Raw genomic sequence first — 21,214 nt, forward strand, 5'->3', positions numbered from 1 at the left:
TGCAACAAAGACCTGACCTTCGTCTTCATCAGATACATTATAAAGCTTAAATTAATATTATTATAAGTAAAGCTAAAATATCTATAACATCATTTTGAGTTTGTGCAGTAGCGATGATGAAGTGGAGCCAAACTAACATGAGCGCAGTCCCAGCTGTCAGTTATGATTTGACCACGTTTTAAGAGCATCAAATAGCCAATTTACTTAGTTATCCAGAATATTAAATGAAATTGTGATCAACAACTGAATCATTGTGCTTATTTGCAGCTATTTTAGCATTTGCATTTATGAATGATGTGAATTAATGCACGACTAATTCTAATTAAAAATGGGTCATTCAGTATAGGGTGTACCTTAAATAACTTTTGGCTGCATGAATTAAAGTATACGTCTCAGTATATTGTGCCACCGACACATCTCCACCTCCTTCCACCTAATAAAACTGAAGCCAAAATATCTGGGATACAAACACTGCCATCTTGTGCATTTGGAGCCGGTACTGCTGCAAAGTAGTGATGGGGACATGAAGCCACATTGTTGAGGTCCCACTGATACACGCGCGTCACCCATTGCGAGCCAGTCGCAGCTGTCATTTTGGTTTCACCCCGTTATTATAGCAATAATTAACGAAATAAAATAAGATGTTTTACAGAAATGAACACGTGGATAAAGATGAACAAAGATCAGTATGAGAAGAACCAGCTAGATCTGACTTCCTCCTCCGCTAATGTTAGCATTTAGCCTGAAGCAGCTCTGTGTTTAGCCTCGCGAAGCCGCTAGCGTCGCTGCTCTCACGCTTGTTGACCTGTTCTCAAATGAATGTGGCCTTGCAACATTATTTTAGGCCATGAAATTCAGAGCCTGTTGACGTGTATGAGGCCATTTAGCGTCCCTCAGTGGAGCTACTTCCCCTGCTGCTGCCTTCACTCACGTTCATGATCCGGGACTTGCTGATGAGGGATAGAACAAACCTCTGGGATTAAAGAAGGAATTGGACATGAAATCCGATGAGTCCTGTTTAGCTTTGAGCCGTGTAGACGTTTTATTTTGAATTTGGGGATTCCGGTGACGTCTCGTGTCAAAACATCTGGCACGCTGCGAGACGCGGGTCGTGTGTGTTAACAGCGACGCACTGACGGGTACGAGGCCCGCTGGATGTGTTGCAGCTGTACGCCAAGGGGGGGGGGGGGGGGGGGGGGCACAGGAAATATTTGCATCCAAGGCATCAAAGGAGAAAGTGTTGAGTGATGTTCCGGCAGCCCCTGCTCGACAAGCGCCGCCATGTGTTCTGCTTCACTGACACATGTAGTCAAAGAAGACATCCGACATATTCCAACCATTCACCCACATCCCTGTGCGGCGTGCACATTAGTCGCATGCCTCGCACCGCTAACTTTACTCAGGCTTTGTTACAATAAAACTAAGCCCCTCGACAACTCTCGTCCACACCACTGGACCTCTGACTATCGGCGGCATGCTCTCTAAATCGTCCTTTTTGCCGTTTGCTGCTGCTGTGATGTTGACGGTGGTTTCAGGAGCTGCGGCGTGCACGAGTCCTGAAACACTGGGACGTAACACCACTGCTGTACACGTGACTGAATGAAAGCTCTGTATTTAGTTTTTGGAAACTTTTTATATGTGCACACCAATCAATCACATAAACATAATCCAAGGGTTGACAAATCATTAACATTGCCGTTGTCTATTATCCATATTTCACACATTATTTATTCATTCCAGTTTTTGAAATGACAGAGAAATAGTGACAAACCATTCATTATTTTTTTTTTTTTAAATAATACATAAATACTTTCATCATGAGCCCAGTCAGTGGTCCATATGATGTGAACACAACAGTGAGGATGACTTGATGAAGGCTGGTTGGAGATGGGGGGGGGGGGGGGGTTGCAAACACAAACGGTTGAAGATGTAGGTGAAAAGTTTCTCATGACACAAAACAGGCGACGCTCAGGAGTCGGCTCGCTGGAAACAGATCGACCTTCTCCTCAGTCGGCAGCTGGGGCCTCTTTAATTCTCAGCTTTCTTTTCTTCTCTAGCAACTTGAGCTGCAAGGCAGGAACGCACACGGAGGCAATGATTAATGAATCGCTCAAAGTTAAACTGTGATGTTCTTTTTAACCCATAAACTATTTAGATTTGTTTAGTTCGGGGAAGCAGTGGAAACAAGGTGTGACCTCATCATCAATGTACTATATCATCAGTTTTGAGTTCTGAGACCTATTTTTTCTAAAATAAAAAAACACACATTGATCTTTTTCAGGATTTCTTTATGGAAATAAGCAGTAAGGAGAACCCTTGCTCAGAGTTCCACTTTTGGATCCAAAATCCTGAACCAATCTCATTCTTTCTTGAGTTTGAACAACAATAGCCTTACAGTCATCGATCTTTTCCTGATACTTGTGAAAATATGATGCCTTTGTGTGCTGTTGATGAGCTAAAAGTATTTGATATTTTATTTTATAGTTTAACTAAAGTATAACTAAACAAGATGCCCCACATTCCTCATTTTAACATAGACCACATAATTACCCTCTGATATTCCCCCTCTAAAATGACACATAGCCCAATATTATGACTAATTCTTGTAATAGTATGACTCTATTAAATGTTGGTTTGACTACATATTCTTACATTTACACTACACTGTGGGGGTCTAAGTGGGTCATAGAGAAGAGGAACCATATGTTAACTCAGATCGATACTTACGGCGAACCTCCAGTTTACACTCCACCGTGTCCTCTCCGCTGTCGTTGACTGCTTTGCACGTATACACCCCCCCGTCGAAGGTACAGGGCTTGCGTATCTCCAGTGTCAGGATGCCCTGCTTACTGAGCATTCGGTACTTGGCTTCATGTGAGATGTCCATCTTGTTTTTGTACCAGGTCACTTTGGGCTATTAAGGTAGATAAAGAAAATATAACAGGCCGCACATTATTTAAATCTCTAAATCGATCTAGATACTATGTCACCGATACTGTTTGCAATCTAAGAAACGTGTGTGTGTGTGTGTAGACATGTCAGTTGTAATGACCCCTGACCTTTGGTATGCCTCTGACTGAGCAGCTGAGCGTTGCGTTGTATCCCGCGATGACAGAACGGTTCACTAAAGGATGCGTGAACTTGGGAGCCTCTGTGAAGTCGGCGTCCTTGTAGCTGGGCGGCTTGTACTCGATACCTGAGGAGGCAGAGACTCAGATTTCACACAGAACACAGACTAATGCTGCAGAACTGCTTCTATATTGTTATGCCTGCAGTCAGATCCCACCTGTCTTCTGGATGTAAGCGCTGTCTTTGGTGTTGCAGGCCTCGTCGCTGATGCCCACCAGGTTGATGGCAGAGACACGGAAGACGTACTCGTTCCCCATGATGAGGTCAGACGCGATGCAGTTGGTTCGCCGGTACAGATCGTAGACCGTAAACCACTCCTTCATAGAAATAAGGAAAAAATGATCTGATTCAGTTTATATACAGTATTTAATTTATGTTGCACAGGATCTGCTTTACATTTACATCAGGTCCTTATCACACCGTCAGCACTTTCCCCAGGATGTCCCACTTCCTCCAACAGCTCAAACACATGCAGCTATTGGTTAATTGCACATAGATGTGAAAGTAAGTGTCAGTGGTTGTTGTTTTTTTGGCTCTGTGACGCAGGCTGTCGAGGATGTACCCCACCTCTCGGCCAATGTCAGCTGGGATTGGCTCCAGCTCCCCCATCACCCTCACAGATATAAGTGGAATGTAACTAATGGATGGAAATAATGACTGTAATAATAGGATGATTAATTCTATTAGATTTCCTTTGCTTGCATGTGTGAAATCAAATTGTACAACAATTTATACCCAAATGAAATTACACAATCTAAATTGCATGAATTATAATTACTGGATCCTACACTAATCACCTGTTGATTTAATTTAAAAATAGCTAAATACTCTACCTGGAGCTACAGGTCTTTTTACCTATTTATTAATTTAGGATGAAACAAGAATGAAACAGGATATCAAAGTGCTTTAAAGTACATGCGCCCTCAGCACTTTCATCTCGGGAGCAGGTACATGCTACACGTTGTTATTGGTAACATGATGATCAACATCCCCAGCGTCGCTATAAAGAGATGCAAATGAAATTAATTTGATCTAATAATGACTACGGTGAAACATGAACCGTGTGCCGAGCCGGGCGGGAGAACAATGGCCCCTGCGTCACTGCACAGACGATCCAGACCGGGTCAAGGCTGCGAGGATAAGATTAGGACATTCCTGCTCGCCGTTGTTCCTGGCAGCTCGCGGTAGAGGATGGTGACAGCTGGGGCTCTTGCCAACAAGCCCATAAAGTATCGCTCCTGCTCCACAAAGGAGACTGTGTGCTCAGCAATGGCTGATTACAGTGGATGTGCCACCAGAGAGGCTAAAATATCCCTCGGTGTCTATGCAGCATTCATCCTCCCACGTGTTCACCTCCACTCGTGTGTTAACAGAACAGGTTCGCTCGGTTGGTGTCGGTCAGAAGTAAAACTGAAGGAGCTATAACAACATGGGGGCCACTGCCTTCCTCTGAGGAGAACTCTTGGTTTCCTGTAGCCCAGACTTGACTTGAGATCGGTGTCGGTGAATTCTATAGGTTTCACATCCGTCAGTCCACTGGGGTCGGCTGTGGCCCTCCTAACGTAAATGTTGTCGTCCACCCATATCGGCCAGGGTATGCAAGAATCCCTATTTGACATCCACGTACAGACCAAGCTGAATGTACACAACAACTTTCAAATTCCAGGTACAATATATCCACTGACTAGAATGAAATCAAAAGTGGGATCAGCGTTAAATGCCAGAACAACACAGACCTCCATTTGAGTATAAATGGAACCGTAGGCATGTATGACTGAGATGAGTAGATCAGGGGACAGGGAACATGGACAGTAGGGTGAAATAAAAACAGATGTGGGTGTTGTTGAGCCTCACCATGGTTTTCTTCTCAGCTTTCTGAACAAGGTAACCCAGGATTTCACAGTTACCGTTGTCTTTGGGCGGTTTCCACTCGAGCGCCACGTTGAAGCCCCAGATATCCATGATCTTCAGAGCCTCAGGAGGCCCGGGCAGATCTGAGGAGGAGGGAGGCTGAATGAATTCTGCTTCACCGTACGTGAGCAGATCACAAGTGCAGTTACCACGGAGGCTGTACTTACCAACAATCTGCAGATTGATACTCGCTGTGTCTTCCACGTTTTCAATCTGCACGTGGAGATCGTACTTCCCCGAGTGTTTTCTCTCCGTCTTGCGGATGAAGAGGATCGTGTCCAGGTCGCTGTTCCTCACGCTAGCGAACGAGGCGTCTAGAGGCTCCCCGTCTTTGCTCCATGTCACCTTAGGCCTGGGCTTCCCCTGCACGGTCCCACAGATGACAACACAACAGTTTGCCTTCAAAACGCATGTGTCCGTTTACAAATGACAGATGGAGAAAGTCAATCTTTAAACAAAATATACGTTACTGCATGTTGTTACTACTGTTGTCAGTAACGATCTAATAATAACTAAAGGTGTCTATAAACTTTTAATAGTTCCAACTAGGGCCAGGTGCATTGAAGGAATATAAGATACACCTGCACAGTGATCACTAACAGTTAAAAAGCCTCACACCCCTTCTATTCCTTGCCTGTTGTTTGTAGACGTAGCATGTCACCCTTGTGTCTTTCATATGAACAAATATATATTTTGAACAAGGTGACCATGCAGTGTCTTTCCACCTTGTAGCTGCAGTACAAGGCCAGTTTGAATTTTTATTTTATTTTAATATTTGTAATTTTTACTCCACCTGGAATGGAATCATAAGGTTCACTGAGTCTCCAACTATCTTGATGAGAGTCTGGCGGAGATTTCTGGGAAGACATATTTTTGGGCGCTCTGGGCAAATAGAAAACAGAAAACAGTGTTGAAGTGGAAACGATCCAAACAAACGAAGATGAACGACTTTCAATGAGAACAAAGGTTTAACTGTATGATGCCTGTGTGTCACATGTGTTCAATTCTGTCTATTTAGTGTTTTATCATTACTCCAACATACAAATTAACCTGACAGATACATAGAATATCTAGCAGCTGTAATGTTGAGTGCAGCCCTAAAACAAGCAGCATGAATCCACGTCTCCTCACGCATTATCTCTCTGATGGTGATGGGTTGAGCCAGAGTGGAGGCGCCGCTGGGTCCCGCCATGTTGAAGGCTCGAACACGGAACTGCAGCCTGTCCCCGGTGGTGAGACCCCGGACGACCAGGGACGTCCGGTCAGTCAGACCCTCCATGGCCGGTAACCACTCATCAGCTGCGGGCACAACACACATGGTTCACTCTGAGGCAAATGTTACTATGGAGCAAAACATTAAAGCTACAAATAGAAGTTCAATTGAGCCTCTATGTTTTAATTAGATGTATATCGTTAGGGTAAAGGCTGGTAACTGAAACAGATTTTATTTTGCCTTCATACACTTTTTGTTCGCTTCGTTTTTTCTTGCTTTCTAAGTAACAATAAAACATCCCAAATCATTATGAATTCAAACAAAATGGATGTTTCTGGCTGTTTGGAAGAGAGATCCATTGCTGCACATCAGTGGCTAACTGTTTGTTAAACCTGAACCTAGAGGATATATCCTGCAGATAAAATACTTTCTTATCTATAGCAGGGGTTGGCTCTAGCACTTACTGCCCTCCTTGCAGTACTCAATCCCATAACCCTCGAGTTCAGCCGCGCCGATCCTCTCAGGCGGCCGCCACTTCAGCGAGATGGAAGTGTCACTGATGTCCTCGACACTCAATCCGATGGGCTCACTCGTGGGGGCTGAGAAGGCAGAAAGATTTGGTTTTAGTTAAGTCATCTCAAGATTGATTTCTGATAAATAGATGAACCTGATCAGGAATTGTCATTTGAAAGGAACAAGAACCTTCACTAAGCTTTGTAACAGGAAACAAGGCGTCTTCTCTATCAACATCGACAATTACAACTTCACTTTTGTCGTTCCCTTGACGTTTTCATTTGAAACATACAGTGAATTCATGAACCAATCTCAAAAGAAGAAGGTAGAGTGTATGGAAAGACATCACACAGTTTTTAAATAAAGTTGCTTGCAGATTTACTGACATGTGATTTAAGTCTGTGATGCTTTCAGTGGAATCACCAACTCTACCTGACGAACAGGTTTCAAACACCATACGCAAATAATTCTTATGGTGTACGAGATTGTAACTTATCAGTGACTTATCTCTTGTTAATGCCTTTCAGTTTTCCCTCAGCTTTAAGTGCATTCAATATTCAAGATTAACTTTATTGTCCCACGTATTTGTCTTAGGTTCTTGTTCCATGCTGCAACCATAAAAATACACACACATGCGTCATTAAACCAACATCCGTCCGCCCTTGTACAAGCAGCATTTCAAGCTCCATATGCACCAGAAATAACGTTTTGAGATCCTGAAAAGCCTGAAAGCAAATACATCCATAATCTTTTCCACTTTGTGGGTCAGGCAGGAAGCTGCAGCCAATCCCAGCTGACATTGGACGATAGTCGTATGTATCACATGACAAACATACAGAGACAAACAACCGCATATTCCACACAGAAGGACTGGTTGAAGGATTCAAAGGTGGAACCTTCTTGCTGTGAGGCAACTGTGTGGACCAAAGTACCACCGTTCCACTCCTAAAAGAGCAATGTCCTTTCAATCAGACAACAAAAGTAAGCAACTCAAACACAAACACTAAATGAATGAGAGCCTACTTAAAAATGTTTCCATTGTGTAATATGTTTATGCTATTGATTTACTATGATAATGATGGTCCTCAATTAATGAAACAAACTTGATTATGATGGTCCCACATGAATTTCTTTATTAGATATTTGTGTCATCAGTAATGAAAGCCACACAGGCTCACAGTTGATGAGCCTCTAAGCCTGTGTGTGGTATGTTTTATCATCCAGGGAAACTGAGCCGTCTGACCAACCTGCTGAGCCCACGTCCCTCAGGGATAAAATGACATGATTAAAGTTCACTTTAAAAGACTTTGGTTCATCAGCCACGTCCCACGCATTGCTTATAGACCACAAGCCCTACGCAGCTAAGTTTATGGTTAAAAAGAAAAAAAGGAAGTAAGAAATTCAATATTATAATTCCAGACTTTCAGGGGATTTTGGACCTTTGGTCTCATTTACAAGTTGTAGAGGTGGGGTTGAACTATAAAGGAGCAGAGTAAATGTAAAATGGAATACTGATAGATTATGGAACGGTTCAAGCACGTGTGGAGCATCAACCTCAACCAGCAAGCAGCTCGAAACATTTATGTTTTAACAGCTGAGTGAGCTTTATTTAAACAAATAAAGAAAAGCTACAGGAGAACTCACTGAAGCTAGAGCCCAGTGGTCCCTGTGTAATACTCACTACTGCTCACTGTGAACATACAAGTGAAGAATCCGCCCATGACAACAAAGATATATTACTGATGTAATATTTAGTCCACCTGGTTTCAAAAAACATGTTGACAAGATGAGTGAAAGGTGCTGAATATTCGTTGTGGAGTTGTTGTAAATAAGGCCAGGACGTCACAGCACAGGACAAGGGCACTGCAACAACAGTGCAAGCATATGAAGGGAGCACCTGTCAGAGGTCAAGGGTTTCCATGTGAGAGGAAAGTCGCCACAGCAGGGAGTGTTTAAAAATGGTAGCGTGCAAGTGTAAAGCGCAGAGGTGAATCACTTTGCAAAATAAAGAAAACAAGAAACTTGCGACATCAGCCACGTAATTACCAAATCATGCTGAAAGGGGAATTCTGGAATTTTGCAACTTGGGCCCTATGTTTATAAATGTGGGTGTTTAAATGAATAGTACACACAAAAACTCACTTTCAAGCCCAGGGGTGGCTACAATGTAATCTAATGGGGCAACTGCGACAGCCTACAAAGCGTTTTGTCAATTAAGGTTTTAAAACCGTTCTTCTGGGTATTTTCTAAAGGTCTGGCAACATGACACATGTCTCCCTTGATGAGAAGTCTAACCCCCAAGTAACTCAAGACCTGGGTTGATGCCATATTTACAAACCCACAATTAAACACAATCAATTATCATTTCTATTTCTGATATCTAAAAAATAAACCAACATCTCAAAGTGAGTATTGCCTACTGTGGACAGGTTGCAGCTGCAGCTCTAGTACAGGCTCCCGAGGGGTCTCCTCTGACAGAGGTGGAGCTGCCCCCACAGCAGGAGGATGACTTTCTGTCGTGGGAACCACCTCGGCTGGTGGTGTCTCATTCTCAGCTCGAGCTCCCTCTCCCACTCGATGTGCTGCCTCTGCAGAGGTTTCTGGTTCCTGATCAACCCCAGGAAGAGTAGGGTCCTCGGTCTCAGACTTCCTGGCTTCTGCCTCCACTGGTTTCTTCTCTGCTGTCTTTGGAATCTTAGGCTTTGTCATTCTCTCCTCATGTAAAGCAGCCCTGCTGCTGATTCAAGCTGGTGGATGTATGTGTCCTCCTCTTCTGACAAATACCTTCATCGAACCTATGCTATCATTCACTCTCCCTCTCTTTTGTTCTCTTCTGTAGCCAATGCAATTTTTCTACAGCAGCCCCCACAGAAGCATGAACCCCACTGTGCTAAGCAGCTGATCCCAGCAGAGACAAGCGCTTCCAAGCCCATTATTTATGGGGAGGGATGCCACGGATAGTTTCCTAATCAGCCGTCTTGTCTTACAAGCAATTGGCCATCTGGATACAATGATGTTCTCTCTTAAATCAACAAGTGGAGGATGATATGGTTGTTAGAAATCATTGATAGACAAAGAGATAATCCAAAACTGAGCCCCTGCCTTGTAGGATACTGTTACACAGAGTATATTGGTACGAGCCTGATTCCAGTCATCTGGATCATGGCACATATCTCCAAGTAGTTTGCTATTCAATTAAAATGAACACGGCAATCCAATTCAACTTTGTTCTCATGTGTATCTTCGGTCTTATTATAACAGGCAAATGTCAGCTTATCGAGGTATTATTGTATATTTACTGGGGCCTGATGTGTGGCACATTTTCCAGATATTCTTAAGATAAAATGTTCATTTGGTGGAAAAAGTGTTTGTGAGGTCACAGCAACCTTGACCTTTGACCACCAGATCTAATCACATATTTGAGGGAATTCCCTCAAGGTTTTTGAAGATGTTATGTTCACAAACACAATTCCTCTTTCTGTCGCCTGTGATGATGTAACACAGACACATAACCCTAATGACCAATATCACTCAGGAATGACCTTTGGATCATGCAACCTATGTGTGACCTATATTTTTTTGACACAGAGAAAATCCACACACATCTTGTATTACAACAAACACATAGCAAACAAAACTCATGTCATGACCTCAAGTTAACCCCGGCCCTGTGACCCCAGAGAAACCTTAGACTGACCAAACCAGAGACGGACCAACCCCGAGCGGTGAAACGTCACACACATACACTTTGTCACCAGGTCTACCAGCGCTCATTCAGACGATCCAACAGTACTATACAGATTGTTTTCAATTTAAGATATGCATAATGTCATAATTTCAACAATAAACTGTTGTTTAGTAACCTCTTATCACTGAATGTGGAGTGAAAATGTGGAACAAGACTCACCGACTGGCACAAAGGGCTGTGAGGCCGGACTGTGACGGGACATGCCGATGCTGTTGACGGCGTACACTCGCATTTCGTACGGCACTCCTTCAATCATCCTCTTGGCTTCAAAGGTGGTTTCAGAGTAGGGGTCAAAGTTCAGCCTCATCCACCTGTATCCCTTCGTCTTCTTTCTCTCCAGCACATAGCCTGAGAGGTGAAATGGAATCGTCATCAGCTTGTTTGGAATAACAGGAATAACAGAATGATTTCCAATATTTATTTGTTTTTACCGGTGATTGGCTGTCCGCCGTCAAAAGAAGGGGGATCCCACTGGACGACACATGAGTCCTCCCCCACACTGAGGATTCTGGGAGCCTGGGGAGGATCTGGAACATCTGGAGGGAAAACATTCCTCATATGATGATTGGATAGAAAGAGTTACAGACCTTTTTTAAGAAATGAAAACAATCTGACATTGAATCTTTTTTAGCTCTATGATTATATGACGTTAGTTTATGAATTAGATTCCTTCTTTGTGTGTGTGTGTGGAAACTATAAGCTGTAAATAAAGATGGAAGACATGATGGTCACTCAAAAGTGAAGCTAGATCATCTCGATGGCCTCCTAGTGGCCGGCTGTAGTATAGGTTATAAACCCGCTTCCTCCATGTTCGTGGATGGGACATTGAAAAACAAAATTGGCTCCAATTGACATCAAAAGCACAAGTTGGCGGCACCCGTACTCATGATGTTTTAACTAGCGTTTAGCAAGGGAGGAAGTGGAGCCATGTCGGCCATCTTTATATACAGTCTATGTTTGTAACAGTGTTAATTATGATATCTAGCTCAATTTAAACCAACTCTTAATTTCAGTCTGAATTGTATCTTACCAACAACTTTCACATTGATATCTGCAGTGTCCTCCCCTGCAAGGTTTCGGACCACAACTGAGTAGATGCCCTCGTCCTGCCTCTCAGCGCCCTCGATGGTGAAGACACAGTGGCCCTTGGTGGAATCAACATGGACCCTGCTGTCTCCCTCTGTGAGGATCTACACAACGGGAACCAGAGCAGAGTTACTGGATTGTGCCTGAGATGAGAATCTACTGGTGACTCTCCTGTGATGGTGGTACAGTAGACTTGGTCGAGGCGAGTTAACGACCTACCACGTTTTGGAGACATGATAAACACAACACTTTGCAATAGGTACGTTTCTCAAAGCATTTGCGTAGATCATGCTTTTCAAAGCCAACAACACATGTTGATTTGAACAACCAACTCCAGACGTCCCCAAAACTTACCTACAGTAGTTTGTCCAGAGAGAAACCTTAACTCAAGGTCCACTCAATCTGTTACTGACTCTGACAGTAAAAAAAACATTTTCACACTGTGGAAAATAACAGACCTTTTCTCTACTGACACTTGGCTGCAGTATATGTCAGGTTGACATTTTAACAGTAAAGTTAATCTGTTTGACTTCTGGATATGGTACCTTACTCCAAAAGTAATTTTTTATTTTTATAAAATTACCTTAGAAAATACTTACTGCCCAGTTTCCTTTGCTTTATGTCTGAAGGGAGATTTGAGACATGCTCTTACCTCACTGACATGCTGGGTAACACACATGCAGGTTTTTGTTGCACCAGAGAAGCTGCTTTTCATCTCTTTGTCTTTGCTGTTGCAGCCCGTGTTCCTCCAGGGTTGTAAATCAAATGGTAGTAACAACAATTATTTCAGATTTTGATGGCGGCTGTGCGCTTTATCTTTCAATTTCAAAACTCAAGTGGTGAAACAACAACAAGTTTACACAAGGTTGGCTAGTTGTGACTAAGACTCCAGGTGAGCCTGTTTAATTATTTTGTGTCTTTAAGGGCACACGTCTGTAAGGGCACACGTGGTCAAAAGCTGACACACCCGACTGCAATGCAAGCAAGACAGAATCCATACACACTGGCATGTACACATGCACACTTACTTCACCATCCTTCACGGTCCAAGAGGTTGCCGACCGTCCTTTCTCTCCTCCCCCAGGTTTTACAGAACTAGCCTACGTTAGAGCAGAGCAAAGCGGTAAAAGCAAAAGAGAAGCGAGAGGCCCTGACACCTCTCGTTCTCCTCATCTGAAAGATCCCTAAGCAAGTAGGCATCAATGAATTGAGCTGTTAGGAGCATTGTCTACAAAACTAAGCGGTGCCACTTAATAGTTATTTCCAGGCTGTTTTGCATATTGTTTAAATTTTGCCAGCATTTGTCTGAATTATTTCAGCATTAGTAAAGCTGTGTTTCTGAATGAGGCGTTGCTCGTTCAGAAATTTCAAACCTCACCTACCGAATTCTGGACAGACGGCACATGTCTGTCAGTTCAACAGCAAGAGACTTTCTGCCTGCTTTACCTTCTCTCCTTTGGTCCAGATCACTGTGGGTGCCGGGTCTCCAGTGATGGGGACGTCCAGACGCAGTTTGTTTCCAGCCACCACCACGATGGTTGAGTCAGCGGTGCGACCCATACAGTCCAGGTGGATCTTGGGAGGATCTTGGAAAGGGGCAGAAATGGTGAATACAAACAGGCTCTTGCATTTCAACTGGTTTAATCTGCACGCTTATTGAGGTTAAAGTTGTGGTACCTTGGCGCGGCACGAAATCGATCTTCACCTCTAGGAGCACAAGAAAAAGTGAAAAACGTTTGTGTAAAATTTCTATTGTGAGGCTTTACATGTTTACTGATTTTGTGGCGTTATGTATGAAAAGTACAAATATTACCCAAGAAATTGAGTTTGGCGGAAAGGTTGAAAGCGTAGCCGTCTGGCACAAACGTGTAGTCCCCCTCATCCTCTGGTTTGACCTCGTCAATGGTCAGTTTGTGGTTCCTAAAAAGATTTCAGACGTTTATTTAATGGCGTCTTGGGATGAACGCAGCACATTTGACTTGCACACAATTGTCCTCACCTGCCGATATGTGTGATTTTAATTCTGGCGTCAGGCTTGACCTCTATGCCGTTCTTAAACCAGGTTCCCTTCACGTTCTCATCCGACACCTCACACTTGAAAACCGCCTCATCCTTGGCCTTCACCGTGAGGTCGGCGATGCTCTGGTAGACCTCCAGCTCTTTCTCTACACAGTCAGAAAAACAACAGGCTCAGGAGGTGGGAACGTCTGAGGCCGTCAGACTTCAGGAGGGGGAGTCGCTTTATGAGATGACGGAATGAGATTCAATCACATGAAGATGCGTGAGGATAATGTGATGAAAAAAAATAGATGCAGAAGTTGTACACGAGGATATTGGTAATGATGTATTCAAGTGAGAGGTGTTCATTATCTTTTGCGGCCTGTTTGTGTTGTATCATGGCAACAGACACAAGGGGGTTGGCTGATTTGATTTACGATAGAAAATAAAGTGGGTGGATATGAAGACCAGATGCACAAGCCTGCGGGTTATTACTGTACATCACGAGAAATATTGTACATGGGAGTTATTACAGTCATCTCCAAGAAATTGATTTCCGGCTGAGACAGCTCACACTGAGCTCCTTGTAAAGGTCAGAGGAGTTTCACGTAGGCCCGCTGCCATGGAGGCTGAACAAGGTGGGAATGGCATCATAATGGGAGTTCTGCTGCGGTCTGAGGTGTTGATCCCTGCTGCACGTAGGCAGCTAGTCATTCTTGGCAGGCTCTGCGTTCAATTAACAGGCCAGACGAGCTTAACAGGACTGAGAGCGAAGTTAGGGTATGAACCTGAACACAACAACCTCTGTGGGGACACACACCTGTACATCACATATATATACAAACACAACAGTATATATATTCATTATACAACCAGGACTAAGTTACGGCTTCTAACCACAAAGACTGATGGCTGCCATGTGATGAAAGTGGTTTTGGTAAAAAATGAGTTCTTCTGCTCTGTGAGCTGATGGTACTGAGATGAAATGGTTACTGCAGGGGTAGAAAAAAGGAGGGTGAAACTAAGCTAGCTCATATTTAGCCTTCGTCCTTGTACTGATGAAATTGAATCGTCACCTTGCTTCCTTTTTAGATCACCTGTGGATTAAAATCAAGACATAAAAACACGTGCATCCACCTTAAATGTCCTCATGCAAAAATATCCCATTTTTTAAAACACATTGAAGATCACCAAAATATCAAAATCGAATAAATGTCAAAAAAATCGGACTTTCTGAGGGGCTCAGTGCACATCTGTCATCAGCAGACCGTTGTGACGTGGTGCAAGAGGAGAATCGACCATATACTAATAAAACAAACCTTTAAACCCACAACTTGCTTTTTCACATAAGTCAAATATATGAACGATTTTTGAGGCAAATAAATGATGAGTTTGCATCATGAAAGTGTAGAATTTATAAGATTGTCGGGTATTTTTTTTTTTATAAAGAAATTCCATGTTTTATTTTTCTTTAAATAACACATGTTGATAAAGCAGTGATTTAATTGTAACAAAGAAACAAAAATCCACAAAACAAAAGGGAAAACAAAAACATAACAATTAAAAATGTTCCCTGACATAAACCACACCCTTCACCAAGTTACGTAGAAATCAGTTTGGTGGCTTTTACGTAATCCTTGCTTTACAAACAAACAAAACAATTAACAAACAATGGGACGGGGGCGAAAACCCAACCTCCTTGGTAACAAAGACCAAAGAGAGAATCCAGGTCGCTCGAGCAGACCTGTGCCCTTCAGGTGAAATATGGTCCAAGTCGTCTAACTTTAGCTGGAATGCACACATCACTGCAGTAACCTTGGCAGAGTGACGCGGGCAACGACAAGAGCCACTACATCCTAAGAATAGACGGCATGCCAAGAGTGGGGAGGCCACGTGACCGTCGGTGTGGTATGAGAATGTGCGCTGGGAGAATTCATCACTGACAAAAGAGGCTCGAGCTGTACTCGGCACACAGCATGACTGGGACTCACCCTGCACCAGGAGTTCAGCCATCGACTCATCGCCGTTTGTTTTAACCTTGTAGTGGCCGCAGTCTTCCTTGGTGGCCTCGTTAATGATCAGAATGTGTTTGCAGCCGTCCTTCTTGAAGCGATACTTGAAGGACTCGTCTCTTGTCAGTTCCACGCCGTCTTTCTCCCTAAAATCGATAGTGTTTGAAAGCATCACAGTCAAACTCAAGAGCTGGTTAAAAAACATCACATGCTAAAGTGACTCCAGATTTAAAAAGGCTTATTTTTGGAGCTTTCAAGCACGTCTCATATGATCTTCTTCCCAAATATGATCACTTCACAACATGTTCTCATTAAGTTCATGTGACAACAATTTCACTGTGTGAAGATGGTGTGAACTTGTTAAAAGCTGTGAAACAAGCGCGACCTCTGACCTATTATTTTGACCTTTGACTGCTGCCAATCCTCACCTTTGCGGCACAAGCTAGTGAACTAACTTGAACCCTGAAAAGTCAAATAGTAGAAAAAGTTAACAAAGGATTTTTGTCGACTTTGTATTCTGACAGTTCCTTGTTCCTCATAAATCTTTAAGTCTGAGTGTTTTTTCTTATATGTTTCCGTTCAATGATCTTTGGCCTCAGTTCCGTGAAAGTTATTTTACACTAAAATGGAAGCCATCACACAACTTTCTCCTCCAGATAAAGGTCACATGGAACATACTAAAATGCTGAAGTGACCTTTTCATTGAGGTGATAATTTACAGCCTGTCGGACGACTTCAGTCTGTCACAGAGGCAGTGCTTTAAACACATGACAAACTCAAATGCCATCTGCTGGGTGTCTGAGCAATAAACACCTGGAGTGAGAGTGAAAGAAAATCTGCTTTGAACTGAAAGAGAAACTAAAACAACTGTGATTACATTTGATTTAATGACCACTTATAAAAGCTTTTATCCAACGAATGCAAATTACTTTTTGTCCAAATTTGATTAGTAGCTACAGGCCGCAATAAATTGTTAATTCTTACCACGGGGCTGGATGGCCACCCAACTACACCATACATAATATTTTGTGGAAGTTTTAACATGCAGCACTCGCTCTCAGATGGGATGGAGGGATAGGGCAGACAGCCCCCCATCATCTCTCTACTCATCAGGTTGTTTTTATTGACGCATCACAAATCAAGGATTAAATGGATCTAAGGCCATAAGAATTCAGCTGCTAACAGACGGTGGATTTATGAGCGTGAAGAAGAAGAACTTACCATTTGACATTGGCTCCTTCCTCTGAGACTTCACACTCCAACTCCACCCGCTCACCATTCATGACCATCTGATCCTCCAGAGTCTTCACGATCAGGATCGGAGGCTCTGCAGAGAACAGATAAGAACGAGATACTTACATGAAACTCTTGATCCTGCAAATCCATATTTTTCTGGATTTCTCTAAACCTTTGATCACCTTTAACAAAGAGCTCTGTGGTGCTCTTCTCCTCCCCCACCACACAGCAATACGCAGCATCATCCGCCAGTGAGCAGTGGTTGACGGTGAGGTAGCGCATGTTGCCGACACTTTCAAATATGTACCTGAACGGAGCAGGAGGATTTTCAAACACTTATCATACAACATATTGTTTTCCAGGAAACCTTTGTTCTTGTTTCCCATGAAACTTACTTGCTAGAGAAGTCATGGAACCACACGGTCGGGAATTTGATGAAATAAGAGTGAAAAGAGAAAAGACAGTGAAAATAATGAAACCTCAACAAACGAACCCGAGAATTTCTGGTCTTTGTTGAATTCACGACAATGTCCAAGCACAGCACGATGATTGAGATGAGGCGGATTCAAACCTTCCACTCGGATGGATTTCCTGCCCGTTCTTCAGCCATTTCACCTCAACATCTGAATTGGCGACCTCCACCGCAAGTTTTATTTTCTGCCCCTTTTTCACTTGGTAGGCAGGATCCAACTTTTTCAGGAAAGCTGAGTTCATACGTACGATATGATAATCAGTCAGTGTTGTTTTTCCCGACATTTTGTTAGATCAGGAGAGGCTCATTAAAAAGTCCTACCTTCACTTTTCTTCTCTTCCTTCTTCATCTTCTTCAGTCGCTTCAGCATGCCCCTCAGGTCGGTGATGCCGTGCTGAAAAGCAATCTTCTCAAATTCTGAGGCAGGAGCGTGGCTGAGAATATTCCACACATCTACGTCGGGCTCCGCGTTCACCTGCACGGCTCTGATCCACGGGAAAAACAGTTGAGACGGAACCATAGTGTGTTACATCATGAATATAGACCAGAGCAAGACGGCGATAACAGACATACGCTAACTTTTGTAAGATTTTGGTAATACTTGTATTATTTACAGATAATTTACTATCGAAACGTGACAAGCAAATGAGGATTAGTGAATCTACATTTATGCATTAGCACAAGTAATCAAGTATTTCTATACAAAATCATAATTTCCTGCAGTAAGTGTTGTACAATATTTCAGATCCACCTCATAAAATATTGGTCATTTTGTGATAATGAACAAGATAATGTCTGTTCTTTATATATTATTAATGATCTCTAATATTAACCCTCTTCACTAGTTTAAGCAAACATTATATGTTCATTGTTTTAAGGCCTTACTCAAGCTTCTCACCTCCCTTTTTCATATATATGTAAATGAATCATCAATTTTAAACCTAAAATAATTTTTCCTGAGATTCATTGCTTTGTATTTTTTATTTTTCCCAAATTTCATTCGATGTGTTTCTGCAGAATCCAAATTTTTTTTATACCTTGAGCTTAAGATTATTATTATAGAATTTTCCAGTGTGAACACAGACACACGTTGAGCGTCAGGCTGGATTCTCGACACAGCACAGTTGTGTTTTTACCACACCTGTCCACTAAGTGTCCTCAGCTACTTTTCTTCCTCATTCATTCACAGATTGCTGACTCGGTTCCTGCCGCCTCCTCTTGTCAACTCATCAGTGTTTGTGGACAACACTGTGTTTTAACAAGTTTCAGCTGTTTGTCTCTGTTTCCTGAGCTGCTTATACTGTTTCAGCCTTTTTGCTCTTGTTGCTGCATTTGACTGATCAGAGAAAATTGCCTTTTTGCTTTGTTTTCAAGTTTGGGGTTTCTACGGTTTATGAGCTATTATTTAACTGTTTAAGACTGTGAAGAATTATTAAACATTAGGTCAAAATTATCTGAGGTATTCTATTAACAACCTGGAGACAGTACACTGTAGAAAAAATGTGTGCACATTCAGTATGAGAAATCCTTAATACTATAGATTTGCATGACATAATTTGATATTATCACTTATTGATCAGATGATAATTGGAAAGCATAACAGCTCTTCCAGCATTGTCATAAAGTAATAGAGTAATTTTTTTTTTAAATAAATATATTGTTAAAATAACAGAATCTTCTTTTCCACACATCTCCTCAACAGTTTCTTACCGATGTGAGGTTTTTAAGAAACTGCTGCTCATTCAGAGGAAGAACCCAAGAGGCAAATATGGCAAAACAAACCAGACGAGTTAAAACACAGCAGAAGCAACACAACCAGCATATTAGAAACATTTTTCATCACACAGTAGGGACACTGCGAGGAAGCACGGCTGTTATTAAATACAATGTCAGTTCAATCACATGTTAACGACATCATGCTTTGGTTTTGGGTGCAACATATTGTCCAGTTTCTCCCGTGCACAGAGAACAGGAAGTGTGTGTGTGACAGTGATGTCTGATGTGTTGGAAAAGTGACTTCGTCTTTTGAGAAAAAACAAACACGATAAGTGAATCTCAGTGGCTGGAGTCAAAATGTCTGGAAAAAATAATAATAAAGGGGTGAAAAGAAACAGCACATCTGTGTCTGTTAGACATTGGAGAGGTGTTGCTGTTCTAATGAAATAAAAAAGTGCGATAAGTTTGGGCACGTAGGTTTCCAGGACCCTTCATGGTGTGAAATTAGGGTATAATTGGATGCATGTGTATATATGTATGATGTCATTTCACTGGCAGAAAAACAAAATACTTTGGAGAAACCTTTGCAAACTCAATATGATGCCAAACCTCATTTGCTATTTCAAATCCGGAGACAAAAGTTACATCAGGTTACTCTTACGTGTTAATGTGGATTTACAGGCAGGTTAAATTTTTAATTATTCCAACTTTAAGTTTTCAGATGCAGATGATGCTTACTCTCTGAAGACGGGGGGGGGGGGGGGGGGGGTCCAGAAAGAATGAGATGGAGACAGAGTTAGATCTTAAAAAAGTGAAAGGCTTTACATTAAAATCCTTATTTTGTACTTGCTCACCTCTTCTTTAACAAGGTGCTGAAGTCCAGCTCTCCTGAGTCCTCTTTTCCATCGGTGCTACTGTGGAAACATCGGCCACCAGCAACAAAACATCAGCAGCACGAAACGCTTCTTTATCTCTCCGCAGAAAAGATAAATGTTAATACTTTACAGGCATGGCTTGTTTTACAGTAAATAAAACAGATCCACATACCCACGTTTTTACAACCCACATAAAAACAAAAGAAATTGTGTCGGACTGTTGACTGACAGGGAACGAGTGGGTTGATAGATATAGTGTAAGTGAAGACAGGCAGATGTTTTGCTGGAAAGACAGGTGCTGCCATGTTTGAAGGAACGGGGCAACATTTTGGGAAATACACTCGTTGATTTATGCCACTTCAGTGTTTGCGTGGAACCAGAGCTGGGGTCCATTAGCGTAAAGACAGGAGACAGGGGGGAAACCATTAGAAGAACTGGATCCCCTCGCAACAAAGATGGCAGCCAGTCATTTCAAGGAAGGTTGCTCACAGCGTGCATAGCCACAGACTTCCAGGTTTGCATCCATGTTGTTCAGCCCACTTTACATTTTTCGTACATCTTGCACTCCTACAAATGTAGTAAAGAAAAGCTTTTTGAAGCATCTTTCTAGGTATGAGTGTCGTCTCCAACTTTTCAATATCTCTTTGCAAAAACGTTACTGAGCACATGTATTTCCCAGAATTTTAAACTGTTCCTTTAAGCCATCGACAGCAGCAGCAGCAACAGTCGTCCGAGCAAGAACAACAGAAAACACTCAAGGTTAAAGAGACCAGCAGTGGCTCAATAGAGGGCGTGGTCACGTGGATCGGGAGATAAAGATCAGGTCACAGATTGGACTGTCTGCTTGTTTCCTGCCCCTGATCCGACAGAAGGATTAGAAGGTGAGTCCCTGGTTTACGTGGTGGAGTTACAACACACCACGGCTGCACTTCCTCTCTGTGGCAACCGCGTGGAAGAGCCCGGCGCGCTCTCTCGATCAAACCCCCCGTCAAAGCCCACTCTGTGGTGGCTGTTTGTGCAGCTGGCTCTGCTGTTTTGATTGAGACCCAGGAGGGGATCAGAGAGAGCTCCCGGCTGCAACAAGTGTGCGTTACTCAACAGTTTAATAAACCAAATATCTTGATATCGAGGGTCAAGAGGTTAACAAGATGACAGTTTGTGTAAACAGCTACAGCTCTCTCGTGATCTCCCGGCTGTGTGAATCAAAGTCAGCGGATTGGAGGCGGCAACATCCAAAACACTGTTTCTGTTCTTCGACAAATCAGAGTTTGAATTTGAGCCTCCGCTGTTGCAACAAACCACTTT

The 21,214-nt window shown here is 42.7% G+C and overlaps 1 protein-coding gene across 1 annotated transcript in view; it reads right to left on the reverse strand.

The window, feature by feature from the left end:
- Window positions 1-1,613: 1,613 nt before the first annotated feature.
- The window catches only part of mybpc3 (myosin binding protein C3), a 28,467-nt gene continuing 8,866 nt past the window's right edge, over window positions 1,614-21,214 (reverse strand). The window contains exons 8-31 of the mRNA XM_062383409.1: window positions 19,889-19,948; window positions 17,640-17,803; window positions 17,418-17,550; window positions 17,242-17,244; window positions 17,029-17,153; window positions 16,832-16,937; window positions 15,590-15,756; window positions 13,600-13,765; window positions 13,414-13,520; window positions 13,278-13,307; window positions 13,047-13,186; window positions 12,629-12,700; window positions 11,545-11,704; window positions 10,946-11,050; window positions 10,674-10,862; window positions 6,718-6,852; window positions 6,172-6,339; window positions 5,834-5,922; window positions 5,208-5,403; window positions 4,984-5,123; window positions 3,287-3,446; window positions 3,060-3,196; window positions 2,728-2,914; window positions 1,614-2,066 (exon numbers count right to left, since the gene is read on the reverse strand). Coding sequence (XP_062239393.1) covers window positions 2,029-2,066; window positions 2,728-2,914; window positions 3,060-3,196; window positions 3,287-3,446; window positions 4,984-5,123; window positions 5,208-5,403; window positions 5,834-5,922; window positions 6,172-6,339; window positions 6,718-6,852; window positions 10,674-10,862; window positions 10,946-11,050; window positions 11,545-11,704; window positions 12,629-12,700; window positions 13,047-13,186; window positions 13,278-13,307; window positions 13,414-13,520; window positions 13,600-13,765; window positions 15,590-15,756; window positions 16,832-16,937; window positions 17,029-17,153; window positions 17,242-17,244; window positions 17,418-17,550; window positions 17,640-17,803; window positions 19,889-19,948 — 2,977 coding nt within the window. The 3' untranslated portion in view covers window positions 1,614-2,028. The remainder of the gene's footprint in view (window positions 2,067-2,727; window positions 2,915-3,059; window positions 3,197-3,286; window positions 3,447-4,983; window positions 5,124-5,207; window positions 5,404-5,833; window positions 5,923-6,171; window positions 6,340-6,717; window positions 6,853-10,673; window positions 10,863-10,945; window positions 11,051-11,544; window positions 11,705-12,628; window positions 12,701-13,046; window positions 13,187-13,277; window positions 13,308-13,413; window positions 13,521-13,599; window positions 13,766-15,589; window positions 15,757-16,831; window positions 16,938-17,028; window positions 17,154-17,241; window positions 17,245-17,417; window positions 17,551-17,639; window positions 17,804-19,888; window positions 19,949-21,214) is intronic.

This window comes from Platichthys flesus, chromosome 1, assembly GCF_949316205.1.
Source record: "Platichthys flesus chromosome 1, fPlaFle2.1, whole genome shotgun sequence".
NCBI lineage: Eukaryota > Metazoa > Chordata > Actinopteri > Pleuronectiformes > Pleuronectidae > Platichthys > Platichthys flesus.